This window comes from Pinus tabuliformis, chromosome J, assembly GCF_031772625.1.
Source record: "Pinus tabuliformis cultivar Carrire ecotype Pingquan chromosome J, CPIR1, whole genome shotgun sequence".
NCBI classification, from domain to species: Eukaryota; Viridiplantae; Streptophyta; class Pinopsida; order Pinales; family Pinaceae; genus Pinus; species Pinus tabuliformis.
Window position 1 is genome coordinate 533,493,678 of NC_142295.1, and position 25,593 is coordinate 533,519,270.

The following is a 25,593-nucleotide window of genomic DNA, read 5'->3' on the forward strand; positions in this document are numbered from 1 at the left end:
CCATTGAATTTTGTCATGTATTAGGGTATGGAACTCGTATTTAATCAAGAGCACCAATCCCTCCATGTACCTTGATGTTAGTGACATTGGTTGTCGAACTCCTCTATCATGACCCTCCTAAAAATGTACGCACCACTCAAACAAAATCTTGACTTGACATGCTATGCTTTTTCTATCTTATGTTAATGCTTAGAGGGTGATATTAATGACAAAGATCCCTATATAGATACAGAGGTAATGACAAAGATACCTCTGGATATTAATGCTTAGAGGGTGATATTAATGACAAAGATCTTGAAGTTGGCAATTATAACACATTAGTAATGAATTATGAATGTGATGCTTCATGAAAGTTGAAAGTTGTTTCATTTCATTTTATAACATTTCATTTCATGTTAGATATTATTTGTTGTAATGGTTACACTTAGCTTACAAGTACAACTTTGGTGATCAATGATGATAAATGTTATATATTGAATTTTGAAAGCTTGAAACGTTAAGATTGATGAATCATGAGACTCAATATGTTGTATGTTACTAACTTGTGGACGTGGTTGATGAAGATTATAACTTCTAGATGATTGTTGTTGTATGGTTCAATCTATGTTTTTTTTATGTTTTTTTATCTAATTCATCATTCTACATGTTTTTGTTGACATATGTGTATCAAAATATAAAAATATATATATTATATAAAAAATGCTCCGGGATTCGCTCCCAAACTGAGAGCTTCTGAAAATGTCGCTCCCGCACCCGTTTTCGCTCCTGCTCCCAAGTAACATTGTTTCCAACAATATAGACCAATTTGAAGCAGAGCCATTAATTCCAGAATAAAAACATAAATTGAAGAAGCGTGATCTCAACCTATTTTTGAATTGCAGAGATTTAATCATTTTTATTTCGAATAAGGATCCATGTCGGCAAGATAGATGGGCCACAAACCTATTATTTACAAATCATATGGTACTAGGGCAGTGGAATTTGTGACCTCAAAGTGTTGCCAACATTTTGAGAGGAAAGTATGACACAATATGGGTAAATCATTGAAGAAAATTGGAATACTTAAGGGCTATTAATATGTCGATCCAAGAGGTCAAAGGATCTTAGCAACTTGTTTCCCCAATTGCATGGGTTCAAGTCTTCGGAGACATGTTGTAATTGGCCCGTTTGTGGCATTTATGAAATAGTTGTACCTGGGGTAATAGTGGTAGCTGATCTTTTGAAGTTGCCGGTTCTACATAAATTCTTGTTTCGGTTAAAAAAGGTGTAGATCCAAGAGGAAAATCAACACTTGATGGAGCATGACCAAAGGCTCACTTAGATGATGGCTTAGTTGCTCCAAGAATTGGCAGTGAAGGAGGGATTTCCAAACCCACATGTAGCCATCCAAGAGACCAAAGAAGCGCAAGGGCCTTCCATTGTTACTATAGCAGCCAACACCATGACTAAGACAAGCATTGTAAGATCACCATCCAAGGACCTTTCTCATTGTATTTTAAAGAGTCCTTTGGTAATTTTGAAAAACACACTAGAGGCATAGGTTCCAAACTAATAAGACAAATGGGCTATGATGGCCCATGTCTAGGTGAGAGAAGCCTTAAATCCCATTGTACTTGAACATAGGGTCAAGCATGAAGACCTAGGTTTTGGTGGCAAAGAGGGAGTGAATGAATGCAATTCATCTCTTAAAAATTTGGCAAAGGTTTAGACCAACAAGATAACTTTTGTCAAGGCAAGAAGGACCAAAGAAAAGGTCATTTCTATTGAAGAAAAGGTAGCAAAAAAAAGAGTGGACAACAAACTTTTACTCCAACATGCTTGCAGAAGCTTAAATAAAGAAAATCAAGAGATGTTTCCGCTATTCCAAATTGCACCAACACTTGGAGTACCAAACAAACGAGCCAACGAACACAAGCACAAACCAAATAGGTATGACAAAACATCTCTTGTTTATTTTTATTGTAATAAGAAAGGCCACAAGGTTGATGATTGATGGCATTCTAGTGTATGTTCCTTTTATGATATGAGAGGCCACTTAGTGACTACTTGTTGGAAGAAGCAAGCCTTCAACAAAAGGAAAGATTGTCTTGAGAAGAAGGATCCAAGGACCAATTCTTCTTAGTAGCAAAAGAAAAGGAAGAACATGCATAAAAGAAGAATGCCAAGCAGCTTGTGCAATCACAAGATTTATGGAATAAACAATTCACTATCATTTTTTCCATCAAATTCCAATGCCCCATGACTATTGCAGGTGCTTTCTACAGGGCAATATGAGGAAGATGTGAAATTCCTTTTGTGCTTAATATGGAGTTGACATGTGGCATTTAGAAAAATTACTAATGACAAAACAATATCATGATTTCCATCATAAATAAAATATTTCAATGTCCACCTTAAATAAAATATTTCAATATCAATAATACACACACACATAAGGCAATTGAAAGTAAAAAAATTCTTATCAATGGTATGCATATGAGGGAGATGTGTTTTTCCCTCTATGTTCAACATGGAGTTGACACATGGGATATATATATGTATATAAGAACCAACGTAGATCCATCTTAACCCCAATGCTATCATGCATTGAGAGGGATCAAATTTTTCGAGGTGCAAACCTATTTTAGAGTGCAAAACTTGAGGAAAGGATCGCACATCGAGGGATTTGATCCCTCTTGGCACATGACAAATGTAGAGTTAAAATGGATCTTATTAGTGAGCATTGAATATTAGCTTGAATAAAGGTTCATAGCCCTTGAGATGGTTAGGCACGTGAACTCTATGACATTCATAGCCCCCGGGAGTGTTAAGGAGAGAACGTGAAGACTGCATGGAGTTATGTCGGATATGTGTGTGTGTGTATGAACCAACATGATCCAACTTAAATCCAAATCTATCATGCGTTGAGAGGGATCAAATCCTTCAAGGTGCAAACCTTTTTTGTGTTGATTTTTCACGTGCAATAGATATAAGCACAAATTTCTGAAAACTGATAATTACTTCCAATGATGTAGATATTCTTTGAGCACTTTTAGTTTATCATTAAGCAATTACACTTTAGAAATTCAAGCATAAAAGAAGTAGGATAATAGAGACCACAATGCACAAAGACAACACAAGATTTATCCTGGGAAAACCCATTTGGGGGAAAAACCCAACAACCTTTTCCTTAGAGAAATTTTTCAGTTCGACAAGAGATACACCTAATTCTTCTAGTCAAAATATGATGGTCAAAATGACCAACAAGATAGTGATCAAATGTGGTCAAACAACCCTCTTGTCAAGTCTCAAATTTGCGCAACAAACTCGGCCTTGTCTAATCTGTCTAGGTCGATTTTCAGACTTGCTGCCTAGAATATGCCTAGAAACTCGGTCTTGTTGCCCAGAATTTCGAACTTGCTGCCCAAAATATACCCAGAAACTCACGTGCGAAGCTGCAGGAGGAGAGAGCAACCACACATGCAAAATAAAGAGAGAGAGCAAGGATAATTTTAGGGGCGAATGTTCGCCCTTTGGCGAAATTAAGGGGTTTTAAATTTTTAGTGGGCGAATATTTTGTATCATAGTACATTTTTACAAATCACCTCAAATAGCCCACCTTATTTTAAGGGAGAGGGTAAAAAAGGTAAATTTAGCCCTTGAAATTAGGACTTACAACCTTCCATTCGCCCATTTTCAAGAATAGGTTTTATTTAAGTGAATCCATTCGCCCATTTTCAAGAATAGGTTTTATTTAAGTGAATCCTATGGGCCAAATACCATATTTATAAAAGAGGTATGGTAAATTAATAAAAATATAAATAAATGAGAGGTATGGTAAATAAATAAAACATTTTTTATATTTACTTCATAAGTCACCTTATATACATGTAAGGGTGTAAACAAATAAAAATATAAGTAAAGTGGAGGTATGGTAAATAAATAAAACGTCTTTTTATACTTACTCAAAAGGTATGGTAAATAAATAAAAATATAAATAAACTAGACGTATCGTAAATAAATAAAACCTCTTTTTATATTTAGTCCATAACCCTCCTTCTATTTATGAAGGCTCAAGAAAGAGGTTTTATTTAAGTGAATTCTATGGGCCAAATACCATATTTGTAAAAGAGGTATGGTAAATTAATAAAAATATAAATAAACGAGAGGTATGGTAAACAAATAAAACATTTTTTTATATTTACTCCATAAGTCACCTTATATTTACGAACACTCAAAAATGGGTTATATTTAGGTGAAACCAATGGCCAAAATACTATGGGACAAATACCATGGACTAGATTGTTATTAATACCATGCAAAAAACCATTATTAACCCTAATATTAGAATTAATAAAAATAAAAATGGCACATGGTATTGGCCCATGGTATTCACCAAAATGGCACATGGTATTGACCCATGGTATTCACCTGGAATGTAGCCTATTTAAATGGGGGAATTAAACTAGCATGTAGCCTATGCTAAGATTCACTAGGACTTTACAACGTTTTATTATTTAGTGAAAAAATCGCCAAGATCTTACAAGATTTTATAATTGAGTAAAATATTCGCCATGCCTGGTGAGAGATTCGCCAAAAAATTATATGTACATATTATATTATTGATAAAATCGCCTTCCATTTTTCCTATATACCATGGAGATTCGCCCATTTATTATATTTATAAATTTAGGGGGGGTTCTTAAAATTTTCCCTGAGAGAGAGAGATATGCTTGAGATGATTTCGTCCTTATTTTTCCTTCATATCCTTATTCCTTCGCTTGGATGCCCAGAATATATTTTGTTGTGTGAGAGATTGAAATTATGCTTGAAGGAGGTTGAATGCCTTATATATAGTCTTCTGGATGGTTGAATGGGTCAACTTGACAAGTTTGGAGCCAAAAATTCAAAATTTTCTCTTTTGAAACTGACATGAAGAACATGTCTTATATTAATCATTACATATATTTCAAGGGCTAAAATATTAATTATGAAGACCAACCATAGCTACAAAATTCAACATTTTGGAGTGCAAAACTTAAGGAAAGGATTGCACGTCGAGAGATTTAATCCCTCTCGGCACATGATAAATTAGGAGTTAAAATGGATCTTATTGTCGATATTTTGCCTGAGCTACAATATCAACACTCCCTCTTAGCGAGAGAGGTGCTTCTGGAAGAACCTCCTCCACCTAGATTTGTCTCCAGTCCCACCACATCATTTGTTGTTGTAGCTACTCCCTTTGAACTGGCAGTCTTCCTTGCTACTTCCTTTGGAATCTGATATGAAGACCCATTTCTTTCAACCATGCTTCTAGGAGGCTGCTCTTGAGCATCCATCAATGTTAGCTCATACCTACTGGTCTTGCCAGATTTGGAAGAGGCTTCCCGCCCATCTTCCAAATTAAAAAGCTAAGTCCCCGATCTCAACTCAGTGTTTAGAGCCTCCTGCTCAATCTTTGTCACTAACATCGATCCTTGATCAAAGATCCCTTTGGATCTGCTTATAAGCTGGCCCTGCAAGCTGTACAATTTACCCTTCCTGACACCAAGCCTGACTGTTGTGTCCTGGGTAGCTCCCTCTGAACGCATGAATACTTGTCCTTTCTGGAACTCAACATCATACCCTTCGTCCTCTAGAGTTGAGACTGAGAGTAAGTTCATCTTAAGCTCTGGGACATATAACACCTCTGCCACCTCTGAGAGCAAGTTCGTCTTAAGCTCTGGGACATATAACACCTCTGCCACCTCCAAAGATCCTCCTAATTCTAGCTAGAATAACACTGTTCCAACCCCTTTACTATGTAATATTCCTAAGTGGAAATATTAAGTGATATAGCCATAAGAATTTCACAGGCAACCCAAAAATAAAAAACACAACAAAAATATCAGCACACCAACAATTTACTCCAAATAAGCTGAGCCGTTTTATTATATATCATGGAAGGAGTACAATGAGTTGGAACAAGTGCACGTGGGCTTGCTCAAGGCAAGCTAGACAAGTCCCAGGTATGAAATGGTGTTGCCCAAAAGCTACAAGTGTTTGCCCTCCAACTTCTGCACTAGCCCAATAATTTTGTTGTTGCTGGCTGAAGTAGAACTTGTGTTTGGCCCTCCTAGAGTGCTCAAAATATTCTGCAAAATTGGTTGTAGGCTTTCCTCAACAAACCCATAAAAACCTAGAAATATTTCAGCCAAATCCCACCACTCCAATTTCCCCCAAAATAGGTCCTAGTTGGCCCTCCACCAGCAAAAACGTCTTGCCAGAAATCTTGCTGCAAATGTGGCTTTGATGCTAAGGAAATCCTCCACCATTTTACCTTATAACTCCCAACAATTCCCAGCTCTCAATCCCTGCTCATTTCTCCCACACGAGCTCCACTCCTCAAGGTGTCGCGCATGCTCTGCTAGTCAACCTCCGCGCAGGTCCATAATAGAAAAATTCGGCCCAGTGGATAGGCACCAAGCCAACTTTGCAAATCACCGGAAATTTTCAGCAAATACTCCATAAAATCAGCCCTCAAAATCCCAGAATTTGCTTTGCCCAAAATATGGCTCTCCTGAGAAGTGCATACTCTTGTTCTGCACTTAGTCTGCTCCAAGTAGTGACTGATTGTACCTGCAATTTCCTCCCAGAACAACTATGAAATATGAAGATATTCTCCCCTAGAGTGGCACTCGAAGTCCACTGAAGATGGAGTGAGATTCCCACTTGGAAATCTCTTGTGCTGAACAGCACGGTGTAGACTTGGCTCAACAACTCAAGCGTACAAGGGGGTTCGATTCACAAATTAGAAAAAGGCCCAAAATGAAGCTCCTTCCCTCTATTTAACTTTGTTGCCTCATCTTTCCTCCAAGTGGGTCCCCCAAGTCAAATTCCCTCTTCTCTCACTTCACCAAGTCGAATTGCTCAAGGGGGTATGAATTCCCCTTTTTGGGCGTGGTCCCCACCTCCCACTTCTCTCTAAATTTCTTCTTTCCTAATGTTTGGGAAGCCATTTTCCTCCAAAAATTCAAGTGGGGTCCTCTCAACCCACTTTTCCTAAGTTTAGAAGCCAAAATGTCAAAATTGTGCAAAATTGTATTTCACTTAGCAAAGTTTGCTAAGTGGGAATATCACACACTACATGTATGGTACTCATACCAACTTTCACACACATGTCTGAATCCATCTCTGTAACACTAAGGAGCACTTCCCTCATTCCCATCATATGGCAAGATGCTCCACTATCTATGAACGATGCATCTTTCTTTACGGTTTCAGAAAGGCATGGCACCAAGGCAAGGTTCCTCTCGAACTTCTTAACCAACTCATCCATTTGTGCAGTGGTTGTCTTTCCCTTGCCCTTCTTTTTGTCTGGACACTGGCTCACATAATGTCCTGGCTTATGACATGCAAAGCACTTGACTTTGCTCATTTCCTTCTTCTTCCCATCCTGAGAGGATCTTCCCTCTCCTTTGTTAAGCTTGGATCCCCTTTTCCCTTTTTTACATGACTTGAAAGAGCAACATTCTCCTCATCCCTTTCACCTTTTACTTGGTTTACATGAAGAGCCTCCTCATGAGTCTCCTCTTGGGTGAAGTCATCCCAAAACCTATCCCAGGTTGGGAGATTCTCCTGTGCCATGACTCCTTAAACAAAGGTAACCCACTACTTTATAAACCCGTTTAGAGGTATCCTTACTAGTGATGAGTTCGACACTTTCTCCCCTACTGCAACAGGCTCATCTCATACTTCAGAAATTTTGTTGAGATAAGAAGAAATTGACTCATTCTTGGACATCTTAGTGCCCCTGAGTTTCTCTCTCAACACCATTTTTTGCTTCTGGTTTCTGCTTTGGAATAACTTGGTCAACGCACCCACATTTCTTTGGCGGTTTTCTTCTTGGATATATGAGGAATAATGTGGTCCTTCACCTGTCTAGGATAATCCTCCTGACTTTCACATCGTTCTTATTATGGGCGACCATAAATGTTCCATTGGTAGGACGAATTTGAGTTTGTTATACAAACTCCCATATTGCATTTTGTTCAGAAATCTAGGGCAGCGAGATTAGGTGATTTCTCTTACTTTGATAATTGCTTGTGATGTATTTTTACTTAACTCGATTAGCTTCTTCTTTCATTTGATTATTGGTGTTCTCTGTCATCAAACAACTACCAAACAATAAAATCAATGAAACAATAGGACACAAGATGTAGGCTATCAGCAAGGGCAAAAACCTCTCCTCTTGAGAGGAAGACCCATAAGAACTCTTCTCTTCTTATAGAACTTCAATTGACGAATTCCAAGACTTATGACTCTTGTCAAATGACCCCTCCAAGACCAAGTCACAATTCTTCTTGAAAACTTGACTTCTAGCAAAGTCAACCCAAGTCTCTTAGCTTCAAATCTATCTTCACATCATAAGCTTAGACCTGCTCCTTGACTGTAATTTTCGGCCTCTTCAAACCTGCTATTTTCGATCTTTTGTTCAAAAACCCTAGGATAACACGTGTGATCAGAAGATGGATAAATTTGTCTCCTATTTTCTTCGCTTGTCTTATCTTTTCTTCCTTGTCAACTCAACTTGTAAACGAGACCTCTTTTGACCCAAAACTCGGTTGTGGATGTTGATTGTAATATCTGTGGTTCTCTTGCAGTAGATGACACACTCACTTTTGCACGTGTGAACAGTTTGAGCCCAAAAGACCGTCCAAAATTTTGTTATCCTTTTCCTCTTCTTTGGTAAGTATTACAACTTCTTTTTCGTCCTTCTATTCTTTCTTGATCGAATTGCTTGAATGATTGGAGGTCTTCAAAGGTGGTCGACTAGCCTTGTATATATAGGATTCTTGTCACTTCAAAGAGGCCGACTTGTCACTGTCTCTAGGCCGACTTGTATTTTGAGAAGGTCGACTTGTAGCTTACACATTTGACAAGGTCTTGGAAGGTCTTTTGACTCAACTATGAGTCATATGTAACATGCCCAAATGGATCTTCCATACATGACAATGACTCAATTGACTTTATGACAAACCTAGAAGCACTCAATGGGTGCTTGACCTAAAAATAAAATTCTATTGGGCATGAAACCCATGCCTCAAGAATAACAATAATAAATTTATTTTTGTCTTTACATTGAATACATAAAATCATAATTACTTATGTCATTATGAAGACCGAACCTAGTTACATATTTCAACACATTCTCCTCTAACACCAATGCAATCCTCTCCTTCTAGATGATGTAGTTGGACAACCCGTCCAAGAGATCTTCAAACATGAGACCAGTTGACAGCCCTGTCCAATTGATTAAACTCTGCCAAAAAACAACTTCACTTGATGAAGAAGATCCCTGCGTTCCTCTCACTCTTTCTACAGTTGCTCAAACCCCAAAGTCTTTTACCTCGCAAACAACACCCTGGAAACCTCAGTCTGCCTTGTGCTGGCTCGTGTGTGTTGAAAATTGGCAGCTCAGGGATGAATTTCCTTACATAAAATCCTATGTTACACGGGAACTTCTCCCAAGAGTTGGGAAACCCATTCCAATGGTTCCTGTGCTTCTGGGAGCTTTGGAACTGTATGGGAACGTTCCCTTTTCAGCAGGAGCTCCAATGGGAGCTTGGGAAAGTTCCGGAAGCTTTGAAGACTGTTTTTTTTGGAGTTCTCGCATTCCCTGGGGTTGGGGAATACAAAGCCTGTAGAGAAATATGTTGAACTGCCCACAAAACATGAGCCTAAGTTGAAACCTTTGTAGGAAGAAAGGCCAAAGACATCCTTTACACCGATATCCTTAATTGAGAAACTGGAGCTATCTCTTGATGGGTTAACGAAGTGTGTGGCACCTCGATGTAAGGGTGATATCTGAGATGTCATGCAGATGAGTATTTCTTTTGTTGTTTATGCATATATATCACAAAAGATTGTGTGTGCATATTGAATGTGGCAGTTAGTGCTTAAACATTAGAGTTGCTTTACTTTTTCTCTTAAGAATAACTAGAGAAACATATGTAAAATTGTTCCTTTGTATTTTTAAGCCAGATTGTTTCAAAGACTCGTCATGTGTCGTAATGAACTTGACATTTTAATATTTTATATATATAAAAGGGAGAGACTCAGGGAGAGAGACACCCAAAGAATATATTTATATAAAAGAGAGATTATATATTTATTATTTATATATTTAAATTGATTTTAATATTTGAATATTTTGATTCAATATTAATTTTGATTATTATATAAATTATATAATTAATATATATATATATATATATTATTTTTTTTAAATTTTTTTATTATATAATATTACCGCTCCTGATTATCCGTTTCTTGTAAATTTTGGGGAAACCTCTAACCATTCCCGACACCCGTACCCAAGTTCCCAACGTTCCCACATTCCAGAAACTCATGCAACATAGATAAAATCTCATTTCTGACAATTCTGGAGTGACTTTCTAAAAATAGAAAGTCATGTCTAGCATTTCAAGTATGACTTTCCAAAAATAGTAAATCACCTTGCATCAATTGGTAATCAAGTATAGTTGAAGGAAAATCACTTAACTTATCATTAATCAATCCTAATAGTTCAATCTCAACTTAATCATCAATATTATTAATATTATTATTATTATCCTTTATGATACTATGATATTACTATTAAAAGGAATTACAAGTCACCTTACCTTCATCACCTCAATCACTTCACACCTCTCTCCTTGATGACTCACATGGCACTACGCAACTCTCTCTCTCTTAATGATACATTACACTCTCTCTTACGCTCTCATTAAAGACATGGCATATTCCTCTTACACTCATTGAAGGCATGGCATATTCCTCTTACACTCATTGAAGGCATGTCATAAAAGATTCTTCTTACTCTCTTTTTAATGCATATGTTATACTCTCCTTAACTAAGGCATTTGTACTTTTCTTATTGGCATAAGTTACTAAGGCATGCGTCCCTCTCTTAATGGCATAAGTTACTAAGGCATGCATTCCTCTATTAATGGCATGAGTTACACTCCCCTAAATGGCATATGTTACTCTTCATTAGGGCATGTGTGTTGCTCCTCTTTTATGACAAGAATTCGTTGCTCCTCCTATATATGTATCTCTTATCATCTCTTCTCCTCACCTACTTGTGCATTGTGAAAGAAGAATTCAAACTTGAGAAAGAGTTGGAGAGACTTGAAGGATTGTGAGAGAGAGACTTGGAGAGTAAGAGCAGAACTTGGTGAGCGAAGGTTGATTCAGTTGAAGGAAAGGTTGATTCAGTGTTTACATTTGCTGCTGCTACCAGTGATCTTTATGCTACAACTTCTTTAGATTTGGGTGAACCTACTCATTCTCTTGATCTCATTGTACTCTGTATCTCTGCTGAACAATTGACACCTAATAGAAGAAGAATCTGGTTGGGTTTTCCCCTTTTGGGTTTTTACTTGGTCATTGGACCTAAATTCTCTGTGTCTAATGTTGTTCTTGGCTGTCTTCTATTGTGAATTTGATTTATGTTCTATCTACAATTGCTTAACTAATATTGCAGCAAAAAGAAGTTTTGGAATAAGTGATTGTTACAACATAGAACATCAAAATTTCAACAGTGTAACTATGTTGGAGGCTTTGGCAACTTAGTCTGCACACCTGTGCTTTGCTGACATGCATCTTGACCTGTCCACTTTCCAACTGCAGACCTTGTAAACTCTTGCACAGCCTTGTAAACTCCTACGTAGGCCTGATCTACGACCACTGGTGACTGCGGTACTGTGTAGTGACTCCAATCTTGTCCCTCACACATGGCTTGCTGTTGTTTCTCTGCGCCCAGTTGGACACTACGGCCCCTGGCTAGATTGTCTTTTTCCTGTTAGCATGTTGTTCTGCTTATTTCCTTGGCAACATTGTTTTCCTTGTCCTTGAGCAACCATCCCTTGGCTGGATCTGACACCCGCATGCAATCTGGCAATGGCAACTCGACTGTTGACACCCTGTCGGTTTCACGTTTCCTCCACAAGTCTACTGTTGGCAACAACTCCTTTTGCTATCGACCACTCATGCTATGTCGATTGCCCTCTGCCTGCAGCCGGTTGGTCGTATGTCTCAATTTGTTTCCTTTTCAGCTGGCCCTATCTCTGTTGTCTGGTGTGTGTTTGTCGAGCTGTCGTCTCCGCAACTTGCAGTCGCTTGCTGACACCAATAGTTTTCAGTTTGCTGCCTTTGTTGGCCCCACCGCTTTCTACCTCAGCTTGACTTCCTGCCAGCGGCTGTGTGTCCCGACTTCTTGTTGCTTGATCATCCCTGCTCTCCTGTCGGCTGCCAGTTAGTGCCTCGGCTGAACCTTGCTTTGGTGATTTGGTACGAACCCGACACCTGCAATGTCAGTTTTCATGTGTCTCTTTCCATGACATTTCAAGAGAAAGGAAAACTCAAGCAGATTCCTCGTCAAATGATGCTGTCAGATTGGATCCTAGGCATATAGATTTCTGAAGATCTGGATGGTCACTGCTCTACTTACTTTCACAACCCTATATTTTAGTCCTTGTATATTCTGATGGGATATTCTATGAATCTTATTGGTTTCAGCTGATCTGTCTTGGGAATATATAAGTCAGAATGTTATAAGTCAAGCTATAGAAGGTTGGTGTAGTTTTGTTGTACTACTACAGCTGTTAGTATAAGGGTGATAGGAAAGCTTCAGGAAAATGATCACAAAATTCAGAAGGGTTTTTCCAAAAATTGTAATTATGATGCAAGCAGGTCTGAAGGAGCTTATCTCCTAGATATCACTTTCAGAAGTCTAGCAATGCTTTCAAGCATATACAGAATGTAAATCCCTCTATTTTATTTGATTAATGAAATTCTGAAGATTTTTCCATGGAAAACAAAGAGCCAGAGAGTGATGTTGAGATGACGGATCATTATTATCCTTGGTTTCTCCATTCTTCCTCCCTCTCCATTCTTTTCAAGTGATTGTGAGAGAACATACCAGTCTGTGAGAGTTGGAGGTCCTTTCGTAATGTCCATGAGATCCAATCCCTGGACTTGGCAAATGAGGGTGCTTTGGAAGCGACTTGTGTCTTTTTGAGTACTTGAGCTTGAAACTGATACCCATGAACATTGTATACACATCTCTGGAGTAACGGTTTTATTTCCCTTTGGACACTTGAGCTTGAAACTGATATCCACAAACATTGTATACACATCTCTGGGGTAAGGTTTTAAGTTTCGGTGGTTAAATCTCTCTATTTGGGATTTTCTGAGTCAGTTAACCTTTGGAACCACTCCTGCTTAACTATTTTTCTTCTCCATTCAACCCATAGCCCAGTGGATTCAAGGATATTGGTCATATAGTTGAAAATTCATAGTTTTTATGCTGCTGTTTTGAATTTTATCAGCGGATCAGCATCAATAGTTCACTGATTTGAGGTGCTTAAATGGAGTTTTGCATAGAAACCAAGGCTAAAATATCTAAGTGTAAACTTGTTATGTCCTTGCTGTTTGGAACTGATTTGAAGCAGATCGCAAGTCTGATTTTTGACAGAACAGCAGGAGTTTATGCAGATCTGAAGTAGTTTTGTTAGCAGAAATTACCCTTTGAGGCTAGCAAGCATTAGCTTGAAGTGTAGAAGGAATGCATGGGGGTGACAATGTACCTTCCCTAGGTTATTTTTTAACTCGATAGTTTTAAGCATTAACACATCCAATGATCAAGCCAAGCAACTTGTCATTATCCATTTTCATCGTTGTTGTCAACTCATCAAGAGTCAGCACCTGAGCACATGCCTGTGAGTGTCACTTAGAGAGGTGCCATGGTACCATGTCCAGGCACTTTTGCATGGCAAACCCACATTACTTGCCACTGAGATTTAAAGACCATCTTGTAGCAGGCAACAAACTCTTCTTCAATTTCTTCCTGCCATTGAGCTAACCGGTCACATTTTGAGCACAAACATCTTCTCGATTGCTTCTTTTCTGGCCTAGGTTTTAAAAAATTCTTTTGTCAGCCTACTGCCCTTTTCTAAATAGGGGACCTGAGCTCTCAGCTAGGACCCCTTGGCTCATCTGGTTTCATCAAGTTTTAAAAGGTGATAAAGTTTTTCAACTCAGTATTGCTTCTCCTCATCATGTGTGCTATCCTGCAACAACCATGTGACAAATTTCAGATTCATCCTTGGCAGCTTTGTGCCTTTTCTGATTCACAACAACAGTCTGGTGGCCATATTCGCAACCCACCTTCTTGCAACTGAGCTGCTTAGAAATGTCCTTCCATGTGTCCTCTAGATTTCTCTTTTTCTTATTTCTGTTGATAGCATTTGGTTGTGTACTTCAGCAAATATTTGATTCATTTGGGCTGTCATAGCAGTGCTTCTGCTAAAACTATTTTAAGCAATTATATGTGACCAAATTTTCTACGCTGTAAAATAACGATTTTTTTTGTAATTTATTTATTCCGAACTGCCACTCACTTGGGCAAATTGTGTGTTAAAGTTATTAGTCAAAACGCCTTTGTCTTTAATTAAATACAGTGGTTCAATCCGTTTCCAATTTTGGACATTCCTCTTGAAGTGGATCTAGGTTCCTCACAACATGTTATCCGTATGGCATAAATAGGCTGATCTATTCTTCTTTTATTAAAGTATAATAATCTCTTTTGACGTGGATTAAAGTCTATATGGGTTAAATGGTTCTGTTTGGTTTCAGGTATTGTAAAACTTTTCCTTCTAGTTGCTGCTTTAAAAATGAAATGTGTATATGAATTATTGCACATCAATATATCTAATACAGTGTTTCTTTCTTTTTCTAGTCTTGGCATGTATATTGTGACTCTCTTGATTAATACTTTGATGTCTTGCTCTCTAGTGACCGAAGTGCATGGAAGAACATTTGGAGTTTGGACACTTCTGACTTGCACACTTTGCTTTATGTGTGCATTAAACCTTGAGAATGGGCCTCTTTATTTGGTCACACTCCTATCATTCTTCTATGCTTTGGGGCATTTCCTAACAGAATATCTTATCTATCATACAATGGCAATAACCAACTTGGCTACAGTTGCTTTCTTTGCAGGTATTTTTCTTTCAAAATGCTTCTACACATTTGAGAAGAGATGTCTGCTTATTCTCTTTCAATGGAAACTGATATTTGTAGTGTTCCAATGAGCAGGGTGAATAGCTTGATGATTTTATAGATAAATTTGAGGAGCATCATCAAAATATGCTCTTCTATTACTATGCTCAGCCACAGCTCCATGCTTAATTCCCCATGTTTGACAGATAAAAGAAATCGCATTGAATTAAAATTCCAGTTCAGATTCTGAGGAAGCATAAGCTTATGAAAATAAAAGTGAACATCTTATTACCTTTTAATATATTTTTCAACATCAAAGATTTACTGTCTTTCTTAGGGATAGTTTTTCTACCAAGAAGCATTAAATGTTTTCAATGGGGTGATCCCACAATTAGGCAAGGTGTGCGATCCCACAATTGGGTACATTTCTCAACTTGGACCCCACACAGTATTTTCCCATCAGTTTTCCATTATGAGATTCTTTTGAACAGACTGGAGTGTTAGGGGAGTTTCAGAGGATGGTTGGCATCTGCCCAGGGTCTCACATTCTGCCTTCTTAGGCCCTCCCTGAGTTTTCAGATGACATCATCAGGCTATGTATCAATCCCTCCTCAACCACTGAGGGTTTGATAAGGGTTCCCCTTCTCCCATCCACCCCAACTCGTATTTCCATCTGGGATGCGTATATTGATCTAGGGCCTCACTGTTATATCTAGCCTGTGCTTCTTTTCTTTCTTTTTTCGACATTTCTTGTTCATGTTTTTTCATGCATAACTCATGTATTGGTTAGTTTAGCTTGCTTAATGCTTTCAGAGTAGCCTTAGGCAGTCCTGCAGGTGTTTATTGCTTGTATTTTTTTCCCACCCCATTGACCTACATTTCTGGTCATTTGTTGGACATTTATATATTTATCTTTTCTTATCTAATAAACAGTGAAGGCTTTAAAGTTTAATCAACTTTGTTCATGCACCAATTGACTGTTGGAATCTATCAACTTCCCTTTTCCTGTGGAAATTTCTTGTAAAGTGGGAAACTTGAGAATATACAGTGCCTGATCATCATGTCAGATTTTTACATTCGACTGATCAACATAACTGTGCCAAAGTCTACTATCTGTATTATGTACCTCTTGTGCCTCACTTTTACATGTACCTTTTATGGCTTTCACTTAGATGTTTTGGAACACAAATTTCTGAAGAAGTTGTAATGCATTGAGATCATTTTTCCTTCTTTCACGTGCTTGCCACTACATCAGATAGCTATTATAGCCATTAATTAGCCTGCCAAAAGCTTTTTATTACTGACATATTCCTCGCCTCTAAGAGTTAAAAATCCCTTTACATAACAGGAACAATGTTTTTTTTTTCCATGTAGCGTTTCCTGGGGAAAACCTTTGAGCACTTCCCCTCATTCCCAGGATGGTATCAAGGATAAAACCCTAGATTCTTCAGGGCACAAGTCCAGGTCAACAACAAGGCTCAAATCTGTTACAACATATACTTTTTATGAGATCAATACATCATTTGCGGGAATAGAACTCTGGGTGGGGAGGATAATACTCCATCACACTACAGCTTGGGCTAGACCCATTTGACATAGCATGAACAATGCCTATGTGATTTAGTATTGTAAGTGAGAGCCGCAAGAGACTGTAGTGATTTTACTATTTAAGCACTGGCCATTAGCTGTTTATCCAGATTCATTTGATTAAGTTGCTCCAATGTGGTTCCATGCTGGATCCAAATCAGATAAACAAGACTTACAGAATCTACTAGTTGCAAGCTGAATTTGTCTGAACTATGAAATTGACTTCAAGGGGACCCAGATTTTCTAGGCCAATATTGTTGGAACATGATTTCTGTTTAAGAAAATTGAATAACTAGAGAGTCGTATGCTTGACAATTGCAAGTCTCTGCATAGACAACATTTTTACATTATTATGATATAATTACTGGCAGAGAGCTTTGACCATAGTTTTTGTGAGGTATCCTTAAAATGATGCAATAACTTGCAATTTTTCAATGCTTACAAAACCTTACAAAAGAAGTCTTTCATTTAAAGGTTTAAGCTTTCACACTTGAAAAGTTGTTGAAGGTATTGACCTGTGTTGCACAAGTCTCCGGAATGCAACAACATTGCAAATGTGGATATGGGTGTCCAAAATGGTTAGAAAGTTTGTCGAAATTTCCAAGAAATGGTTGGTTGGGATTGACAATAATATATATCAAAAAAGTTAAAAGAATATAGACAAATCCCCAACAAAGAAATAGTAGGGAATTTTTTGAAAATACATAGGAAATTAACTTAACCATGATGCATATATACTAATACCATTCTCGATTCCATAAAGTTTAAACTTTTGACATCATATTGATCAATTATAACATCTCTCTCACACACATATATTTTGGCAAACCCATTCTTGAAATTCGTATGATCAACCATAATTTTGATTACTTAATAAAAAATTTCACACGCACACACACACACACCTTTTTTTCCAATGAAGACCTCGTAGGGAAACCCAAGGGATGCTTCTCCATATTCGAGGATTGTATCCCTAGTAAAGTTGTTAGTGTAAACTAGTTCACTTCATCGAGGGGGATTTGCATTGGGCACTTATTGGCACAAAACTACTAAATATAGCAGGTGGTTGGGCCTTGGGTATATATGTGTGTCTATATATATATATATTAAAGGAAATAATTCCTGGGAGAAACCCAAGGATGCTTCCCCACATTTGTGGATGGCCTTTGGAGTAAACTAATTGGTCTAGACAAGTATGTCTCACCCTCTAGGACCCAACACTGGACTTTTGTCCTCATTGTTAGCGATGGATGAAGTTGTTGATCCTTACTAGAGGAATCGAACTTGGGTTAACAATGAAATAATGCAGTATTTAATTCACATAGTTACCCCTCAAGAGTGAACTTTGATTACTATTACCACTTACGATGCATGAGGACTTGTATAATGTTTGAAGACCCTGTTTAGTGGATTGCATTTTGAAGGATTTTTAGCTTGGTGGCTAATACTATTGATTCTAGTTTTGATGCCTAAATTTCCAATCTTACACGAAGCTTGAATTAGCTGAAGAATCCGATGTAGGTGCAATATTTGTCCCATAATTAGGAATCAGGGATTCCTAATTAAGGATTCTCAAATGTTTCAATCATTTATAATGTCATTGTAAAGACCTAGGCTAATGACTATAAATATGTGAATATGATCTCAATCTTCTTACATTCACAGTAGTAAATACTATATGATATGCTTCCAAGAAAGTACTAACAAATTTTCCAATGAATTCACTTGATAGGGCCTTGGTTATGTACACTGTAGAGTTAATTCATTCTTGAGTCGCTCCCCTAAAAAATAATAACCCTACAACTTAGATATCTCAACTTCACCTCCAACTTAGACAATAGGATTTCATTGATTATGAAAACAAACACTAACAAAATATGTATACAAATATCGACCAACCAATGTGCCCTCCTTGTGGCTAAGGATCAATAATTTTATATTGCAATAATCAGAGTTTCTTTGACCTTGGATATCTCCAAACTATGCTTGACACAACCATGCTAAACACTCGCTTGTGTATGGAAAACTTGATGTTAAAACCAAATGGCATATTTATAATAAAGAGGACCTCGATCAAGCAGCGAAAAATGTTTCATTGGCATTATGCTATACAGATCTAGAGAAGAATCCCAAATTATTTTGTACTGGCATCATTTCAAGTCATTACAATAGCCTATGTTTCCTTAGAGATTTATGGAAGTGAGGTTGCATCAAATGCACATATAGGCCATTCTTTTCCACTAGAAAATCATGATTTAACTAGCACACACATCAATGTATTTTGGTGTGTATGTCAACCAACATAAACAACAAATTATTTTGTTGTGTATGCTAACTGGCATACACATCAATGTATTTTGGTGTGTATGTCAACCAACAAACACAACAAATTATTTTTGTGTGTGTGCTAACTGGCATACACATCAAAAGGATTTGTTTTGTATGCTTGACCAAAATACTCTGTTGTGTTTGCTATGTATGCTAACCAACATACACAACAACAAACTACGTGTAGCCTAACTAAAATATTGAAAATAGGTTGAACTTACTTTAATCCAATCTCTCCTCAGTGTTGCCTATTTGCCTTTGGTGGATTGTTGCTAATGCTTGCGTTTAGAAATCTAAACCCTTGGTTGATTGCTGTCCAATGGAAATTTGCAAGTCATGGCTGAACCTTGCAAGTACAAACTCCTTTGCTCTTATACAATGTGTGGTACTAGGTTCTACGTTGCAATACTAGGCTAGCCACCTTTTGTTGAATTTTTCTACAAGATGCACAACAGAATAACATTTTCTGCCAGATAATTACTTCCTAATGATTTTCACACAGTATTTATATGCCACTGATATCATTGAGCAATTACACTTCAGAAAATATTGACAATAAATGCAGCGGAAACAGTAAAGATCATAGAAAGAGAGTGATGCACAATAGAGACATTATTTTTACCCTGGGAACCCAACCTTGGGAGAAAACCCAACAACTTTTCTTAAGGAGAAATTATTCTTCAGCAAGGTTAACAAAATCAATGATTTTGTCTAGAAATTTGTGCCAATAATTGAAGTCAAATACCAGTGAAACTTGGTCAAGCTCATATCAGTCAACCCTGGTCAATTTTGTCAGAAATCACTTTTGAATTCTGCTGTCAAACTGGTTAAATTATGCAGTCAAAGTTTGCGGTCAACCCCATGTGGCCTTATGGTCAACACCCTGTGGCCCCACGGTCAACGACTTGCAGTTCTACGGTTAATGCCCTGCAACCTTGTAGTCAACGCCCTGCAGCCAGCTGTGGCCCAGTCAAACTCAGTTTGCTGTGGTCAAAACCGGTCAAAACACAGATCAAACAATCTGGTCAACGTTGGTCAACTCGTCCTCTTTCTCCTCACACGTGTAACCAAGAGAAGACAAACCTCAGAAAAAAATCAGATCAGGGTTGCTTCTTTGTTGGTGGAGAAGACATCATATCTTCTATTTATACTTGTCGAAATGTATGTGACACCCAAGGGACATGTCCCTGTTAGAAAATCAGAAAGGCATAAAGATTTTCTTATTTAGATAATTACTTGTGATTCTTTTATCTTTATGTTCTTCTTTTATCTTTTAGTTCATCAAGCAATTACCAAAACAATAGCATAAGGACAACAGATGTAGGCGGACAGCCAGGGAAAAACCCTTATCTAGGGGAAAATGCAGTCAACAATTCTTCCTTCAATAATTTCTCGAGATAATCCAAGACTCTTGACCTAGACAAAGACTTCCTCCACACCAAGTCAGCCCTCAATCCTTCTTGCAGATGATGACCCTTCAAAAGCAACTTCGACCTAGCAGCATCAACATGCAGTAGCAACTTCGACCCAATAGTAGTAGCAACAACAACTTCGACTAGATTAGGAAAACTTCAATCTCCCTTGATACACCTCAGAAGTGAGTGAGAGTTGTCCCAAAATTTCGATCTTGAGGTCTTCTATCTTCCTCCAGAAACTCACACTCCTTTCTAGCACTCCTTCCAGCCCTTTTCAAATTTTGCACTTCCTAGCTTCCAGCTTCAGATATTGAACTATGTGTGAGAGAGATGAGATGCTCCAAATGAATTCAAACTGCCTTGTATATATAACCTTCCAAGGAGGTCAAATTACTCTTCTTGAGGCTGACTTGGTGTGGAGAGGACTAAATTCATTTTTGACTAAAAAATAATTATTTTTACATGATTCAAAAGCCTAAGAAGGGTCTCTTTTAATGTACAATGACTCTAATGACTTAGAATAAATCCTAGAAGTCCTCAATGGGAACTTTGACCTAAAACAATATGACCCAAGGATGAAACCCATGTTTTAATAAGTCATAATAATAATAATCTTTTCTTCATTCTTTTGATAAGTACATTTCAAATACATTTATGAAGATTGGACCTAGTTACATATTTCAACACTCCTTAACTAGGGAGGTATTCACAAGTACAAGGAAGATCTCAGAACACATGAACCATGAGGAATTTAGGCACCACAATGCCATGGACTAGATTCCTGACCAGGGAAATCTATCCAAGGTCCTCCAACAGTTTAGGCACCGCAATGCCATGGACTAGATTCCTGACCAGGGAAATCTATCCAAGTGGGACTAAGATGGACTAAAGCTTTCAACCTCTCTAGGTACCATCAGGATTACTTACTAACCATCAACCCAGAGATCTAGGTGCGTATCTGAGGTCAGAGCTCTACGACCAATGCCACCCTCCCTACTTCGGGAACTAGACATCAACACATAGTGTCGGCTAGATGTCCTCCCAGGCAATGTCTCACACACAAAGCCTCAACTTCCCGATTATTCCAATCGGTAACAAATCCTCCCTGATCAAACAGATCAGCAACAAATCTCTCCCGATCAAACTGATCAACAACCCTAAGCATGTAAAACATGCTATCAAACCTTCGAGAGATTTACTTGTACAAACACAACCCCAATCAGTAACAAACTTTCAAATGTACATAAATAGATACAAACCTCTAAGGTCTTCCAGACAACTTGATGTTGCTTCTCAACTTTTCACAGTAGGACTTAGAGCTTTCCAAATGAATCTTGACAGAATATTCCTCAACCATACAACTTCCTTTCCTACTTTTCATGCAACAACATATTCTACAAATAGATCCGACTCTTCTTATCTCAACAACCCTTCAAAATACATTCTCCAATTTCTTCTTTCAAGGTGTCCATCATGACTATGATATGACCTCCCTCTCAACTAGGGAGATTCCTTTCATCCAAGCTCCCTCTTAACTTTAGGGAGATTTCTTTCATTCAAGCTCCCTCTTAACTTAGGGAGATTTCATCCAGGCTCCCTCTTAACTTAGGGAGTTCTACTTCTTTTCTACGACATTGGAGAATCTTTCATGGCTTCCATCTTTCTTATTAGAGTTATCATGACCATCATCATTCACATAACTTTCTTCATCATGCTTATCATATCAACTTTACTTTACGAGCATCTTCACCATCTTGAAGATTATGTACCTTCACAACTTAGAGAGCAAGTATAACCAAAACTATAGAAGCATGAAGTTAACCATATCAGAATCATATAATGGAAGTATTAATCTTTAGACATCAAATACTCAAACTTAGTTACAAACAAGAGACACATCCTCTTCAACTTCTTGCTAGGGTTTTTTTCATAAACCCTAGACTACTTCATCAAGACTTTGAGTTTTTCATAACAACTTTTATTGCATTTAGGGTTTCAATGTTTCTTCCAAAGATTTGACATACCCTACTACAACATATTGCAAACCCTAGAAACAATTCAAACAAATATAGATCTACAATGTATTTGACAACTTTAGAATTCATATGTTATACTTCCTACTAGGATTTAGTGCGAAAACCCTAGATTTCATACATGAGCTTTTAACAATCAAAATCAATCACAACTTAATTCAAAGTAACAACATGACTAGCTTCCACTAGGGTTTGTTGTAAACCCTAGATTTTTCCTTAACAATCATCAGTCATAACTCAACTTCAGATTTCAACAATCTTACACAAATCTCAAATTATCACATTGTCATCATATATCATAGATTTGGACTTCTACCAGGTTGTAGTTACAAAACCCTAGAATACAATCATCCTAGAGAATCAAACTTTGACTAGGGCTTAGTTGCAAACCCTAGTTATTATGACCATCAACAATTAGGTCAACTTATACATCTAGGATTCCATCATCAAGCACAGGCATATCATAGCATGCGTAGTCAAACCCAAAGACAGAAATATCAATAAAATTTAGACATATAACACACTTGATTAGACTAGGGTTTGATTGGACAAACACACACATGCCAAGGAATTCATTTCTAAGACATTATAAGGGTCTTGCTTATACAACCTACCTAACCCTAATGATTTAGGGTTACAATACAAAATATAGCAAGCCCTAAATTACCAACACTTAAAAGGTTCGAGATTTCAGACATTACCATTCAACCCTAACAAGTTAGGGTTTCCATAACCGTACCAAAACCCCAAACATGATATCGTCAAGCATTTTCTTTAGACATCAACAATAACCCTAAATAGGCTAGGGTTTCACACATTATCATCGATATACCCTTAAGTTATGGTTTTCACAACGAACCTTTCTAGGGTTCCACAAGAGTAATCAAAGATATGAGGAGGGTAGATTTATCTAATGATGAATCACCCAATCAAGAATCTTTAAGATTCAAGAAAGCTAGACACAATAATGTTAGTAATAGTTTATCAAGAATGAATATGAAGAGAGCAAAAACTTGTAGTTCAAAACATACCTCTTGTTTCTTAACAAACCTTGTAATTCCAATGCTTTGTCTTGTGAGGCCTTCTTCCTTGAGTCTTCAACAAGTTTTTCCTAAACAAGGAAAATAAGAGTAGAAATGTGATTAGTATTTAATGCAAACAAAATTGGATAAGTAAGGAAAACTAAAAATGAAAAGGTAATAAGATACTTATCTTTGGAGGTTGGTGAGGGCTCCCTCCAAGCTTGAGGGATACCTATAACCTTAAGAACAAATAAAAATGTTTTTCCAAAATATGTTAAACCTACAAATACTAAAAATAAAAAATAAAAAATAAAATAACTAAAGCTTAGATCAAAGGACTTAGTAGTGTAAGTCCCTTATATCTAGTTCTTTGGGCTTAGTCTTCTTTGGAGATCCTTCTTCAACAACATTGGCTTGGTCTCTGCTTCTTTTCTTGTTCTTTGGATTGTCAGGACAATCACTTCTATAGTGACCCATTTTGTGGCATTGGTAGCATTCTATCTTGGACATATCGACCTTCCTTCTTGGCCCTCTTGACTTCTTGGAGTGTCCTTTCTTGTGAGAAGCGGAGTATGCATTTGAAACCTTTTTTTCTTCATTGTTGGATACTAATGAGATTCTCATCTCTTCTTGGGTGCAAACATTCCATAACGACTCAAAGGTAGAAGCTTCTTTCCAACTGTTGAGACCCGAAGCGAAAGAACTCCAAGTAGGTGGTAATCCCAATAGTGCAGTGATTACTAGCTCCTTTTCCGGTACAATTTCATCTATGGCTTGAAGTTCATCTCTAATTCTAGATATCCTTACAAAGAAGGAAGCCACAATATCATCCTTTGTCATTTTTGTAGTCCTTAACTCATTCTTCAAACTTGCTACTTGACCGATGTTCTTGATAGTGAATAATTTTGACAATGCTTCATACATTTCTTGAGCATGGTCTATATTGGAAATGTATGGGACAAGATTTTCCTTTATGCTTTCTACCATCAATGTCATGGCCAATATATCTCAATACTTCACCTTGTTTGCATCACTGGATTCTTCGGTAGGTTTCTTCACCTTTCCTTTGACCAAATCTAAGACCTTGCTCTTTTCAAGAGTGAGGTCAATTATCCCCCGGATGCGGGTGGTTGTTAGCTACACAAGGCTCATGGCTTGTCAGCAGGGCATGTGTCCGCCCGGACAAGCCACGTACACCAGGAGGACTCGCCCTAACTATTCCAGCATGCAGCATTTAAGGAGGAGAGTTATGGTTCATTACAGAGGCGTCCCTTCGACATTTACTGTCCGCCTTGAGAAACGGTACATGGCGCTTCATAGCCGGAAGTTCTCGGACATTCTCCCGCATTTCTCGTCTGCTCCTGTTCTAGTCTTGAGGGAAGTGGCGGAGGCTCATTGTTTCGGCTCTCATTCAGGCTCTGAGAGCGACTGTGATGGTTTAGAGGCCATAGATTTGGGCAATTGGAGGGCATACGTGCAGTCTGGTTGCGAACCTGGGAGATTGGCGGTGTTGCAAACCTGCTATCCGCAGTCTAGTTGGAGGATTGGGAGTCTGGTTCAGAGGGACAATCCGCGTGAGCACACTCGTCACCCGCTCATTTTAAGTATGCAGCGTGAACGCCAAAGGGGAACCAGTCGGCGTGGCAGCTACAGTGGTAGAGCCCCTTCTCCCTCTTCCTCAATTGAAGAATCTCCTGAACGCAGACGACCGAGGGGAAGGCCCCCGGGCAGAGGAAGAATGGCGGAACTTCCAGAGAGAATGGAATGTGGGCACACTGAGCACCCAATGGTAAGATACCGCCTTCCATGCACTTTGTCCAATTCCACTTTCTTCGTAACAGTTTCAGTGGAGCATTGCAGCAATCCATGGGGTGAAGATGAGGCTCCTCGCGCCAACCCTTTGCGTATTCCTGGGATTGTACCCACAGTGGACATGGAATTTCCCGCCGTTGATATGCTGAGGCCTGTACAAGATCCTGGAGCAGGCCCGAGTGAACCTGTGCAGCGCAATGCTGGTAAGGCCATCCACCAGCCTCCCTGCTGCAAGATGGAGGACGAACCGCAAACTACTGAAGAAGATTAGCATGCCCAGCTCGCGCTCCAGGTTTCAAAGCATGAATTTTTCTCTTTGTCAGCTCCCTTCGCGATCATATATGTGTTGGCACTTTGTCACTATGTATCTCT

General features: G+C 38.2%; 1 protein-coding gene across 1 annotated transcript in view; it reads left to right on the forward strand.

The window, feature by feature from the left end:
• LOC149228119 (ergosterol biosynthetic protein 28-like) overlaps positions 1-25,593 on the forward strand; it is a 122,422-nt gene that overhangs the window by 82,222 nt on the left and 14,607 nt on the right. The window contains exon 2 of the mRNA XM_089375644.1: positions 14,818-15,024. Coding sequence (XP_089231770.1) covers positions 14,818-15,024 — 207 coding nt within the window. The remainder of the gene's footprint in view (positions 1-14,817; positions 15,025-25,593) is intronic.